At 52.6% G+C, this 12,420-nt stretch overlaps 4 protein-coding genes across 4 annotated transcripts; 2 read left to right on the top strand and 2 right to left on the bottom strand.

Annotated features, from left to right (window-relative positions):
- Positions 1-908: 908 nt before the first annotated feature.
- Positions 909-3,057, top strand: A1O3_09941 (uncharacterized protein; the record flags this gene model as incomplete). Its single annotated transcript, XM_007740032.1, has 2 exons — positions 909-2,010; positions 2,069-3,057. 2 exons carry the CDS (start codon positions 909-911, stop codon positions 3,055-3,057), a joined length of 2,091 nt encoding a protein of 696 aa, XP_007738222.1.
- A 690-nt stretch (positions 3,058-3,747) lies between these two features.
- On the top strand, positions 3,748-5,626 carry A1O3_09940 (uncharacterized protein; the record flags this gene model as incomplete). Its single annotated transcript, XM_007740031.1, has 3 exons — positions 3,748-3,951; positions 4,005-4,902; positions 5,046-5,626. The coding sequence occupies 3 exons, from the start codon at positions 3,748-3,750 to the stop codon at positions 5,624-5,626; spliced, it is 1,683 nt and encodes a 560-aa protein (XP_007738221.1).
- A 1,080-nt stretch (positions 5,627-6,706) lies between these two features.
- Positions 6,707-7,759, bottom strand: A1O3_09939 (uncharacterized protein; the record flags this gene model as incomplete). The annotated part of the gene is made up of 5 exons (XM_007740030.1): positions 6,707-6,888; positions 6,969-7,134; positions 7,262-7,380; positions 7,455-7,681; positions 7,740-7,759. The coding sequence occupies 5 exons, from the start codon at positions 7,757-7,759 to the stop codon at positions 6,707-6,709; spliced, it is 714 nt and encodes a 237-aa protein (XP_007738220.1).
- A 1,319-nt stretch (positions 7,760-9,078) lies between these two features.
- On the bottom strand, positions 9,079-10,329 carry A1O3_09938 (uncharacterized protein; the record flags this gene model as incomplete). The annotated part of the gene is made up of 2 exons (XM_007740029.1): positions 9,079-9,262; positions 9,521-10,329. The coding sequence occupies 2 exons, from the start codon at positions 10,327-10,329 to the stop codon at positions 9,079-9,081; spliced, it is 993 nt and encodes a 330-aa protein (XP_007738219.1).
- Between the last annotated feature and the right edge of the window lie 2,091 nt (positions 10,330-12,420).

Below are 12,420 nucleotides of genomic sequence, written 5' to 3'. Positions count from 1 at the left end.
CTGGTGTCTGGTGTACGGTGTTTCCGTACAGTGCATGGTGTAGTGCCAGTGCCTGGAAGAGAAGAGAGAGAAAGGGTGACGGGACAACAGCGAGTCTCTGAGGTACCTCAGTACTCCATTCATCACGACGTACTCCGTACTCCGTACTCCGTATATCACTCTGACTGGCACCTAATTAGGAGCTGCAAGGCAGAAGCAACAGATTATGTTAGCGCGCCCAAGTTCCCGTCAAGGCACCGCAGGCTAAGGCGCAGGCTTCCTCTGCTCCAAGCTGCATCTGGTTCCGTCTCACGCTCTTCTCGCATCGCTAAAATTGACAGCGGCATCCCATCACCATCGAACATCAAACATCAATTGGAACTCTTGTCGTGGGCTTACATTCTCACCTTTTCGCCCTTTACTCCTACCGTGCGGCTCTCCTCGACACTCCGCTGATCTTATCAGCTGCAATTGGCGCCCCCGACTCCCATCTCATCTCTCCGCCGACCACTGCAGCGCATCACTCTCCACGTTATCTCGTCAGCACCTGCTCTGTCTCTCTCGTTACACTCTCAATGGGAGTCGCGCTGCTCTCAAAAGGCCGTTCCTGACTCCAAGTTTCCTCTGGGGCTCTGTGCGACCTCTTATAGCCGTCCCGCCCTGGCACAGCCTCACTGCAGTGCTGCCAACGGTACAGCTCTAACGCCCTCTCACACGACACCTCTTGTGCTAACATACTGCGCCACAGGCTGACTGGCAAGGTACACTTCCAATACACCGTCTCCGACTGCCAATCGCGTCGCCCTCGGCCCATATACATCTCACCGATACCGAACCTCCTGCAGGAGGCTGACGCTCGAGGCATCCTCCTCCGTCCGAGTAGGGCGCATTCTCCTTTTGGCCTGTTCCGAAGCGCGCGGTGTCAAGAGATGGACAATACACGGGGCAGATCGCCTTCAAGAGGCAATGCAGAGCACATAAGCCCTCAACCATCCCCGAACCATTATCCGGCTTCTGTGTCCGGCGTGGATCCATCGATCCAGCAAGCTCTCACCACGGGCAAGTTCACATCGCAGGTTTTCAATAACCCGTTTCTCGATCCACAACAACAAGCCGGCTTGCAATCGGGCCCTACGGACCCACGATTCTATTCCGAGAATCAGTTCTCCCAGGACATCTTTCCGGAGAATCAGTTCGGAGACCAGAACTTGGACTCGTCCTATTCCAACAACTTCTTCTTGTACCAGGGCGAGAACATGCCGAATGATTTCGGGCAGACATATTCACTAAACAACACATATGACATGAGTACCCAGAACAACAGCAACAACAGCAACATAAATCCTGCCGACTTGAACAAAGCACCTTCTCCACAAGATCACCAGTCCCCCAGCTTATATCCTCCAGAGAACCTCTCTTCGCAGCCGGCGTCACCGGCTTCGACAAACGGGCAGCCGTTCTTTACGCCCCAGCACTCCAGGCATGCCTCTTTGGACCCTTCGAGCGCCTATGGAGAGAACTTTGCCGGAGCCAATTTCCAGCAACACAGGCGGGCGCCATCAGATCATTCCGAGATCTCCTCGGCCACCCATTCTCCATACATGGCTCATGCAGAACTACATGATCCAATCGAACTCAATCATTCACCATTCCTTCCTGCGCAGCCCGACACCAGCAACGCCTTTGGAATGGAGAGTTTCAGTCTAGCCGAACAAGCCTCCTATCGTTCTCCAAGGCTTATGCCCCATATGGATGCAAATATCCAGGGCCTGGGATTGAATCAGGATCTCAGTTTGAACCAGCCACTGCGAATGTCTGCTCCAGAGGTATACACGACCCAGGCAACCGCATATCCTCCTGTTCTTCCGAGCAATCACATGCGGAATACCTCAGTGGTGTCGGATATTGGCCGGGCCGACCAGTTCGAGCCTCCGACAATCAACATCGAACCGGCGCCGGTCTCAAGGCAGCAAAGTTTCGGACTGCAGGCCGAAGGGACCGAAGGTGCTCTTAGCCCTCCCTCCACAAACAGTACGTCCATTGTAATTTATAATTAGCCCTTTACGGCCGAAGCTAACATGCGATATAGGAGGACGCAACCGAAGCAAATCCGATGTCACTTTTACTCGGCCCCTGTCACGTTCTGGTTCGCCCGGACTCACCGCCACCAACAGCCTTGCCGTTCACTCAAGATCACCCGAGCGTGGTAGCCGATCACTGTCCCGTGAGTCGTCTCCGGGTCCCGGCGTGGCTTCAGGTCGCATCGATAAGAATCGCCGGGCTTCTACGTCCTCTGTAGGTCAAAACCGGGATTATATTCTGGATTTGGCAGACCCCTCCAGACCAACTGCTTCACCCGCCGGTACAAGCACGAGAGTTCAGAAACATCCAGCTACCTTTCAATGCAATCTCTGCCCCAAGCGCTTTACTCGGGCATATAATTTGCGGTCTCATCTGAGGACGCATACGGATGAGCGACCTTTTGTATGTACTGTCTGCGGGAAGGCCTTTGCCCGGCAGCACGATCGCAAACGTCACGAAGGCCTTCACAGCGGCGAGAAAAAGTTTGTCTGTAAAGGGGAACTTCACACCGCACCTGGCCAATCTTGGGGCTGTGGGAGGAGATTTGCTCGAGCCGATGCTCTGGGCCGTCATTTCCGGTCCGAGGCCGGTAGAATATGCATCAAACCACTACTGGAGGAAGAAAAAGCAGAGCGGCAGAACAGGGCATTATTGGAGCAACAACAGCAGCAGCAACAGGCGCAGTTTAGCCAAAGCACGCTGCAACCTGTCCCTCCACCAATGATGATTGGCATGGATCCCAACACTGGAACTGGAGGATTTGCCCTGCCTGCGGCGCTGCTGCAACAATATCCTGCGCTTCAAAATATCGACTGGTCTCGGATCTCCACCGCTGAAGATCAAGGTGATCTCAGTGATGTTGGCGGCATGGGCACTGCTAGTTTCGACGGCTCGAGTGGTGGAGATGATTATTATGAAGATATCAGTGATGGCTATGTCAGTGGCAGTGGCATGGACTTTCCAAACCCGGGGCATCAGATGTATATGGGGAGTTGACTGAGTTGCTGATGATAATGAGGCGATTTGGTTTGAACTATGACCCCCCGATGCTGCCACCCCTATATTTTCCATTCTTCAGGCGTCCAACGCGTCGTTGACTGTGGATAGATCCTTTGTTGGCGATCATGATTACGACTCATGAACCGGATTTGGATGACGACTGTTTCTCAGATACCACTTTGTCTTGGGATGAATCAGAATGATGAACAATTTCTCTCTGATTGCTATACACGCCGAACTCTTTGTCCTTCTACGCATCTAACCTAGCAATCTAACGCAAACAGATAGCGTCCTCCCAACAAGCAAACTGCTCACTATCTATTGCCCATGGCATAGCGTCCTCCGTGCTCTCATCAAAGTATTAAGAAGTCATCTGTCACACGCCCGCTTCAGCGAGCTCTATTACTGTCTATCTCTATCAGCACGAGGCTGACATACACGTGACACCCACCATTACTATAACACCAGCCTCATTAACTTCCCTTGACTTCACTTCTTCTTAGTGAAGGCACCCGGTGTGTTGATTATCCCTTTTCAGACAGGTACGGCAGAAAATGTCTTCGCACGCGACTATAACTGCGAATATTATTTTGATTTTTTTGTTTCGCGAAACTTCTCAGTCGCGATCCCTGTCTTGTTCATCAACCTACCTTTTCTGTCACTACAGACGACACTGACAACGACAACATGGGTCGTAATAGTCATAAGAAGAGAGCGCTTAATGCGCAGATAACTCGCAACTTCTTTGCCCAGGTGCCTAGGCCAACCTCGCCGGCGCACCCCCCCTCTACAACTGTCGCCGTGCCGACATTACCTGCTGAGAGTATCCATCCCTTGGCAGGAGTACTGGGGGCAGGCGAGCAGAAGGCTGCCCAGCAGACCTTTGAATATGTAAGGGCGCCAGATTCATTGTGACCGATCTCCAACTAACACAAGTCTTCTAGATCTCTAACCTTGGTCAAGAGCTGTTAGGGATCTATCTGGCGAACAAGGCTAGTTTTCGTGAAGAATTGATTGAGGCTTTTACCTGTGCCTATTCCTACGTCAACTACGACTCCAGGAGCATTTCGTGGGGGGTTGACACCGACCTCCTGAGCCTGATCGCCGACCAACTCGCCGAGGGTGAGGTTATTGGTCTCTTCACAAACGGCGCAGTGAAGAGTGGGATTCCGGCTGAAGACCTGGTGGTCACGGCGCCTGCCCAACTCACAGAATACGACGTGATTAGCTTGGTTGTTGACGCACTTCTGGAATTGGTCGAGAGGTCGACCTTGGAAACCTCAGAACAACACCGCCAGGACGGGGCTTTTCTACCAATTTTCGCTCTTGCACTCATCCGCATCACCGCAACCTCGCGCTGTCTTTACACCCTCCAACGACCCGACAAGGATCTCTGGCTTGTACTGCGCCAGGTGAGATACCCCAAGATGGAGACCATCAACAATCTCGTCGTTCCCGGCGCGTCCCCGTTGACCGAGAAGGAATGGGAAGTCATCGCTGCCACGGTTCGTGCCATGGGGGGCGACCCTACCAACAGAGCCGATTTTGAGGCCATGTTCAAGATCCCCTTGGCCCCCAAACCAGCAAGCGATGGTGACATCGAGGAGGAGGATGACGGCCCGCCCATCGAACTGCCCGACTTACAAGGCAGTAGCAAGCCAAAGGTGATGCCGACAAGCGCCCCAGACTTCACCGAAGCCGATGGCTTCGCAGCCTCCCAGGCTGCTACCGACGAGCCTGCTACCGACAAGGGTAAAGGCAAAGGCAGAGAACGCGTTGCGTTTGCGTCTGCAACTGCAACTGCCTCTGCGACGACCGCAAAGGCCGCTGGCGTTGAGATCCGTACGTTCCTCTGTTCCTTTGTCCATGTTTTGATTTTGCCCAATCTCAAGTTTCAGATTCACTTCACTTTCAGCTGAAATCTACATGCGCTCGCCATCCTGTTGATATGGAGAGTGAAACTAATCCGGCGCGTTTTCCTCTAGCACGGATCGACGCAGGCAAGGTCAAAGGCGTCCACCTCAAGGCCGAAGCGGCCCGATCTCGTCTGCGCCATCATATCCAGAAATTGCTGGAGATCGATCACCCAAGCATCGAAGCTCGTCGCGAAGCTTTCACCCGTGCCTTGGAGGACATTACAAAATCCGAAACCTACAAGGATGCAAAGAAGCCGGAGCGTGCGGAGCGGGAGCGGCGTCGGCGTCCATCCCTTCACCATGTCGATCGCACCACTCTAAAGACGACCAGTTTTCCTATTGGAACTGAGCCGGGCTGGTTGGGCGAGCTGGAACGCATGCAGGGCGAGGCACTGCGCAAGGACAAGACAGGAGGCGAAGACAACAAGCACAAGCACGCCGAAGGCGGGGCAGAAGTCAGCACCAAGGTCGAACCTGCAGCAGCCAACACCAAGGTCGAGCCAACAGAAGCCAGCACCAAGCCTGAACAAACAGGAGACAACGAGGCCGAAGACCACGATCACGATGATGCAGACGCAGACGCTGCCGGTGCTACGGGAAACAAGCAGAGCAAGAAAAACAAGAAGAGAAAGAACAAGAACAAGAAGTAGTTTGCAGGCCACTGATGGGAGGTTGTGGTATCTACTGTCCTGCCGTGCGTCCCAGACCAGATGGACAGGAGACAGGAACAACAACCTGCACCAAACCAGTGGTAGTAGCGACTACTCTCTTCAGATGCGAACTTGAAGGACATGGCATGACGGCGAGCAAGCGTGAGAAAACCACATTCGGTCCGATGCAGGGTATTCCAATGGGTTCTGAGATGGATGCCGAGCAAGCAAGCATGCTGCATCAGGGGATCGAGCTTTGTACGATTATATTTTTCCTAGCAACAGCGCAATTGGTTCTAGTCCGCCGACAGATGGCATGCAAATAGCATGCGATGGCATAGCAGAGCGGAACGGGCTTAGGGTGGGTGTCAAAATAGAGTGCAGCTTACAATAAAGCTTTCTAAAACCAGGCTCCCTAAGACCAGGCTTCCTAATACTACCTAGAATATCTAGAGATACTACTAACTACTAACTCCAGATACAGATACAGCACAGGATTCCAATTCACATTCACATGATCAGAAATCGAATACTTATACTTAGTCTAGGAGGCGGTAGATCGCAGAGTAAGTATTATCGAATCGAATTGAATCGAATATCTCTATTCAAATCCGATCCAGTAGAGCTGAGAGGTAGAGATTTCGCCAATACTACTACTATCCAAGTACAGTACTTGCAGTAGTATTGGATTCGAATACTCCTTCAACCACGGCAAACCGCCATTAATCATGATTCCGGCCACTAAGGCGTCGAGAGGAGGGGCACTAAAGGTCAGGGCAGGAGATTTGGAGGGCCGTTGACATATCTGGACATGTCTGGAGATGTCTAGTCGTCGAGATCACCGAGGTACAGGGCGAAAGACAGACATGGATGGCTGTGATATCAGAACGGACGGCTGAGGGCGCTCAGCGGCGCTGATGTGATGAGGATCAGCCTTGGTCCACGATGATGTCGTAAGATGACCTATAGCTTCGCAGCGTCTCCAACTACAGTACACAGTATGCCCGTGCTTACGTTGCATTTTTCAGTATTACTGCCGTAAGGCCCCTCGGCTGACGAAGCCTCTTAACATGTCGAAGATTAATTTAACCACTTAGAATTCAGCAGGTCTTTAGCGTCGAGTCTCTCTTCTGGGGCCAATTTGAGCATCGAAGTGATCAAGTCCACAAAATCTTCCTTGTCGGCATCAGCTATGAGTTCCGGATTGTCGACGAAGCCCTCTAGCGAGCTTGGGGGGAAAGGCGACTTGGACAAAGGATTTCCTGCCATTGGATTAGGAGTGGCATTGGCATGGTCGGTTGACTTTTGCCGAGGGCGAATGGATATGGATATGGATACCTACCGTCGGAATCAAAATACTTGGCCGCGTTGGTCGATCGTCGCAGTAGATGTTTCGGCATGGGCCCGAAAAGAGCTTGCATTTGGGCGAGATGAGAGTGGGCTGAGTATGGTGCTGAAGGAGTTGGACAGCCGTCGAACAGGACTTTGCCTTCTGCAAGTTCCCAAATCTATTGCAGCAGAGTTGGATGTTAGACGCGTTCAATATCAGATATCAGGTGGTCGCGGTGTTAGAAGCGTTCAATATCATATCAGGTGGTTGTTATGAGATCCATTGCGATCAGGTACATTGCTTACGACACATCCCAAATTCCAGATATCTACGCTAGGGCCCCATCCAGCACCTATAATGACTTCGGGAGCCCGTAGTGATGGAGGTTGAATCCACTCGCAAAGATGCTTTTCGACCCAGCTCGCTATCCAAAGGCAGTGTGTTAGCTTCCTCAGTCATGTGGGTGGTGCTTTGTGGTTGTGGTTGAAGCGAGCTTACCAGTGCCGAAATCGGCAAGACGCACCGCGAATCCAGGAGGCACCGAAGTCGTCGAGAGGTCTTCGTCGGCTGAGAAGACTTGCTCCGACTCCATGTAGAAATCGTCCGGCGCAGCCAGAGCCGGAGAAGAGTGGCGGAAGACGGTGGATGGAGCATGTTCGAACATGTTGTTGATCTTGGCCGTCTCCAAGAGAATGTTCTGCGGCTTTATGTCTGAAAATCCGGACCTGGATCAGCCAAATGAGTCTCGTGGGCCCTGTGACAATGTCACATTCTCCGACTTACCTGTGTGTATGATTCCACATGACTGGTGCAGAAAAGCCAACGCCAGCAACAACTGCCTTAACATCTCTTTCAATGTAAGGACCGGGATCCTTAGCTCCGGGACAAGTCGTCGATAGGCGGTCAAATCTGGTCCCATGGCCTTGAAAACGAGGCACAGATGATCTCCATGAGGACCTCGGTGCCGAAAATGATCGATAATACCTAGAATGTGAGTGGCGCCTGGCTTGGATCCATTCGTACGTTTGATATGCTCCAGAATCGCGAGCTCGAACGTGTCATGTTCGCCACCATGAGAATCGGCTGTCAAGATTTTGAGTGCAACATGACGACTTAACCTACAGTAATAGATAATGATATGAGCAGAGGACAACCCGGAGAGTCAGGTCAGGCTGGGCGACATATAGGGCCTAGGGCTCGGAGATATACGATATCCCGATCTTGTCAGGGATGGATGGGACTTACCCAGCATCTCGCACAAGCCAGACGGTCGAGTAAAGCCCATAGCCAAGCTTGCTAATCACCTCGTATTTCCCACCATTGAACTGATCGCCGATCCTTACAGGGTGGTATCCGCCTGGACGATACCTTGCGAGGCTCTCTTCGGATACAGTTGTATAAGAGCGTGTCTGTATGGTAGGGGAACTAACACGTGGTGACTTGAATTGGATGCGGCTTGCTCTGGAGCGGAAGATTTTACCCCAAGCCATCTGATCATAAACAAACAACAACAACATCAACTCGTCTGGGAGAGCTCAGACACGCGGTTAATACACCATGGAAACCGGGAACTCTGGGTCAATTCTAATAAGAGAAAGAAGATATAATAAGATCGAGCAAGATTCGGCCCGTCGCGTGCCGCCCCGCCCCGCCCCAGCGGCTTTAGGCTTTCCAATTCGGTTCCTGTTCCTCGCCCGTATCTTTGTAAAGGAGAAAAGGGATGCGGATGCTTGCTGGCCCGATGAGATGATCGATCCAGATACATGATGCACGTTCGTGGAAATACTGCTATAAATTATCTCCCTTTCGATTTTACTCTTAAGAGCTAGAGATGGTGTCTATAGTCGATAGTCTATATCTACATGGAATTGACAAGATAGCAATTCAAAGCGCCGGGATGGGACCGGTGAGGTCGTCGCTGAATCTCCACTCTCGCCTTGATGAATAGTGACAAATTCAAGACAGACGAAATGGAAATCAGACGAACCACCTGAGGTGTTCTCGTCGTGAAGAACTAGAACTCCTCCCTTGCCATTGACCTGCATCTTGATCTTCATCGGCTTCTCTGTAGGCTGAATGAGAACGAAGCTGCCACCGGCAAAGAAATGACTATTGACTATTGTCAAGCGTGGTCGTCGGGAAATCCAGATTCCCCTTCTTTGTACATCTCGATTGTTTCGCCAGGGGCGGATCTCATGCCGGACGTCGACGTCCGGTTCGGTGGTGGAGTATAAGCGCTCGAGAGCCGAGGGAAGCACCAGCCGGGATGTAGGACTGTTTGTATCAGTGTGGCGAAGGACACCATGCTGGAGGAAAGGAACAGGAAACCTGGTTAGCTTGGTTCGAGGTTCCGAAGCGGCGCGGGAAAAATCATGAATAGTGGTAATGGTGGGTTGGAGTGGTGAAAAAGGGGTCAAGTATCGTAGTCTCAGGAAATCAGCATGTACAGTGACAGGGACGACTGAAAATCGTGAGAGTCAAAAGCAGAACAGGTAGAGCAGGGTCTGGATCTCGGCGTGCATGAAGAAAAGAAATCAGTGATCATCAGCCAAGGTATAGCGTACCATCCGTCCAAGGCGATAAAGGAGGCTTCATTCTGCATGATCTCGTTGCCCCATCCTCCAGCCATTTCGACAATACGGTAGACACATCGGATGAGAATGGCGGTGAAGGCGGCGGCGAAGCCGACGGCAAATGCCCTGAATTTGGGGCTGCGTAGGAAACCAGCCGCCTCGGACGACAAAGGCTCGGGGGCCTGCCTGCGGCGACGAATGTACCAGGTGGCGGCTGTGGCGAAGAATGCCAAGGTGACGACCTGAAAGGCAATGCCGGCCATCATCAAATGGTCGCCCACTGCTTGTCGCGCTTCATCGGACAGCGATGTGGCAGCAATGCCGCCTCCAATGGCCTGGATCACGAGAGAGATCAGGTCGCCGGTGATGAAGATGTACGTGTACCATCTCGGTGGGATGCGCGAGTATTCGGGGCCGAAGCACAGCGTGATATGTTTCAGGACGAGGTAGATGGCGGCCGAGTTGAAGGCCGGCCCCAGGATCAGGCAGCAGATCTGGATCTCGAAGCCCACCGAGTCGAACGGGTTGTTGTGCAGGATGGCCCGGCCGATGTAGCCCAGCGCCTGGTCGACGCAGCCGAGGAACATGGCGACCAGGTAAGTCCACGTCTTGTACCGAATGCCCGCGTACAACTGGAAGGCGGCAGCCATGAAGAAAAAGCCGACGAAGAATGCATTCCCCCCAATCGATGGGTAGTAGCCGTAGATGGAGTGCTCGACTGGACATTGCGGAGTGACTTCGGTGCAGAGATGGGTAGGGAGGTATGTTATGTTGCTGGGGTTGGGGTTGGCGGTCGTCATCTTGCAAGAGGGAGGGAGAACTGAACAAAGCCAAAGCGCAGACAGGAATAACCAGGAGGGAGGGAAGAAGACTGTGTAAGTATGTGTATTTTAACGAGCATTGGATTCCGAGTGGGAAGTCAGGATAAGGACGTGCCCTGTATTTCAATCGAGAGAGTGAGGGTTCAGGCCCAGACCAGCAAGGTATCCTTGATTCCATATCATTCCAGTCAATCCATCCTCCGTTCTCCGTTAAGCTCAGGGACTGGTTAAGGCATACGGCCACCACCCAGCGGGGTTGGAATGGATGCTACTGTAAGTAAGTGTACGGAGTACGGATACTGACTGTAACTTCTAGCCCAGGTGCATGGGTCGACCAGGTTTCTCCAGTCAGAGTGGTCCAGCAATACGAATACGGATACATGAGGATGAGGGCCCCGGCGGATTTGGGGCCGGTGACAGGGAGTCGTCGAAACCCACCAGTTAGAAGACTTCCGGGAGGACAGAGGACAGAGGACAGGGGGCAGGACCGGACGGAGTGAGGCCAATAGGCCGGGCCGGATCCGGATTCGACCAGGAAATCGAAATCTTGAGGCCCTACTCTTAATTGGTTAGCCTGCCATATATGTGTAGTCCTAGTACCTCGCAAGGAGCACCCCAAAGAGGCTAAGTTGGAGGCTTGCCGATGTCGTGTCTCGTGCCTCGTGTCTGGCCTCGAGAAGTCATGCTCCACCACAGCGGATTCTGTTCTGTTCTCAGCCTTCTAACCAGGGTTCGAGAGAGGGTTCTGTTCTGTTCTCAGTCTTCTAACCAGGGCTCGATAGGAGGGGAGAGAGGATTCTGTTCTGTTCGCAGCCTTCTAACCAGAGTTCGATAAGGAGGGGAGAGAGGAGAGGAGAGAGAGAGAGATGCGGCTGTGCCGTGCCGGCTGGAAAACAGAGGTTGCTTGCGAGTAATAGTCAGTAATCCCTGGCAATGATGGGCCGACTGAAATACTGAAGTGCGGATATGCACAGTATTCAGTACTCCGTACCCAATACCTGGTGGTCAGCATAAGCTATCGGGTGACGGAGAAATATTCCGCCAGTTCAGCGCCTAGAGTAGGGAGGAGTAGTAAGTACGGAGTAGTACTACGACAGTACGGAGTACTGAGTACATATCTTGCGTTTCCTTTCACTCCTTCCATACTCCCTCCGTTCTCATTCCTTAAAGGATACCTTAAGAAGAAGAAATCCCCGTACAGTGCCGTATCTTCCGGAAGGCCTGCCACCGCTCCATGCTGACCAGTGACCACTGCGTGTCCCAGAGTCGGAGGTTTTCCTCGACTATACCTATCTGCGCCCTAAGTCAGATGCACGTATCTGCTATACGAATACGAGCTACGATATACGAGAAACGAACTACGATAAACGAGAACGAGAAACAAGAGCCAATCGCTGCCCGGGATGAAGGGAATGCCAAGACCGAGATTCTACAAGAGCTGGCGAGTAGGTGTCCTTTTGGTGGTGTCCTTTTGGTCCCCCACAAACGGTCCAGCCCGGTTCGGTTCTTCGTGAAAGACTATATAGTCAGGTCACTTTCCCTCCCAGGCTGAGGAATCAAGACTAGGGACTGCCACAGCGGCATATCGTTGCATGACCTAGTGAGCTTGACTGTGACTTGCATAAGGCTGATCTTGTACGACGCAGCCGGGGCAGCCCTGCCAGAATGCAACTGAAGCCTTATTGCTGATAATGCCACCTCTGCATCGCATCGCATCGCACCTTGGTGCGGAGATGGCCAGCCTTGTGAGCAACCCCCGTCGGGACCTGCCCAGCCATTTTCGACGACAGACGCAGCAGAGCAGTCGAGTCGGCCGATCACGACGGACGATGCCCAAGCAAATTCTATCGTGTAGCCAGCCCCGGCCCCCCAGAACACACGCCTACTGAAGTCTTTCGTGTCCCGTTGAACATCACCCACCGACCATGATGTTGCCTTCTCTGCTTATCAACGCGACCAGGACCACACTCCTCTCGCGACCTTCAAGAAGTCCATCTGATTGGTGAGCTACCGCCACTTCCACTAGTTCGAGCATCATTCATGCCAGCATGTTGATAACCCGGCACGGGG

Source organism: Capronia epimyces, assembly GCF_000585565.1.
Source record: "Capronia epimyces CBS 606.96 chromosome Unknown aczIQ-supercont1.10, whole genome shotgun sequence".
In the NCBI taxonomy this organism is placed as follows: Eukaryota; Fungi; Ascomycota; class Eurotiomycetes; order Chaetothyriales; family Herpotrichiellaceae; genus Capronia; species Capronia epimyces.
The sequence above is the reverse complement of the archived record's forward strand: the minus strand, read 5'-3'. Positions and strand labels throughout refer to the sequence as shown.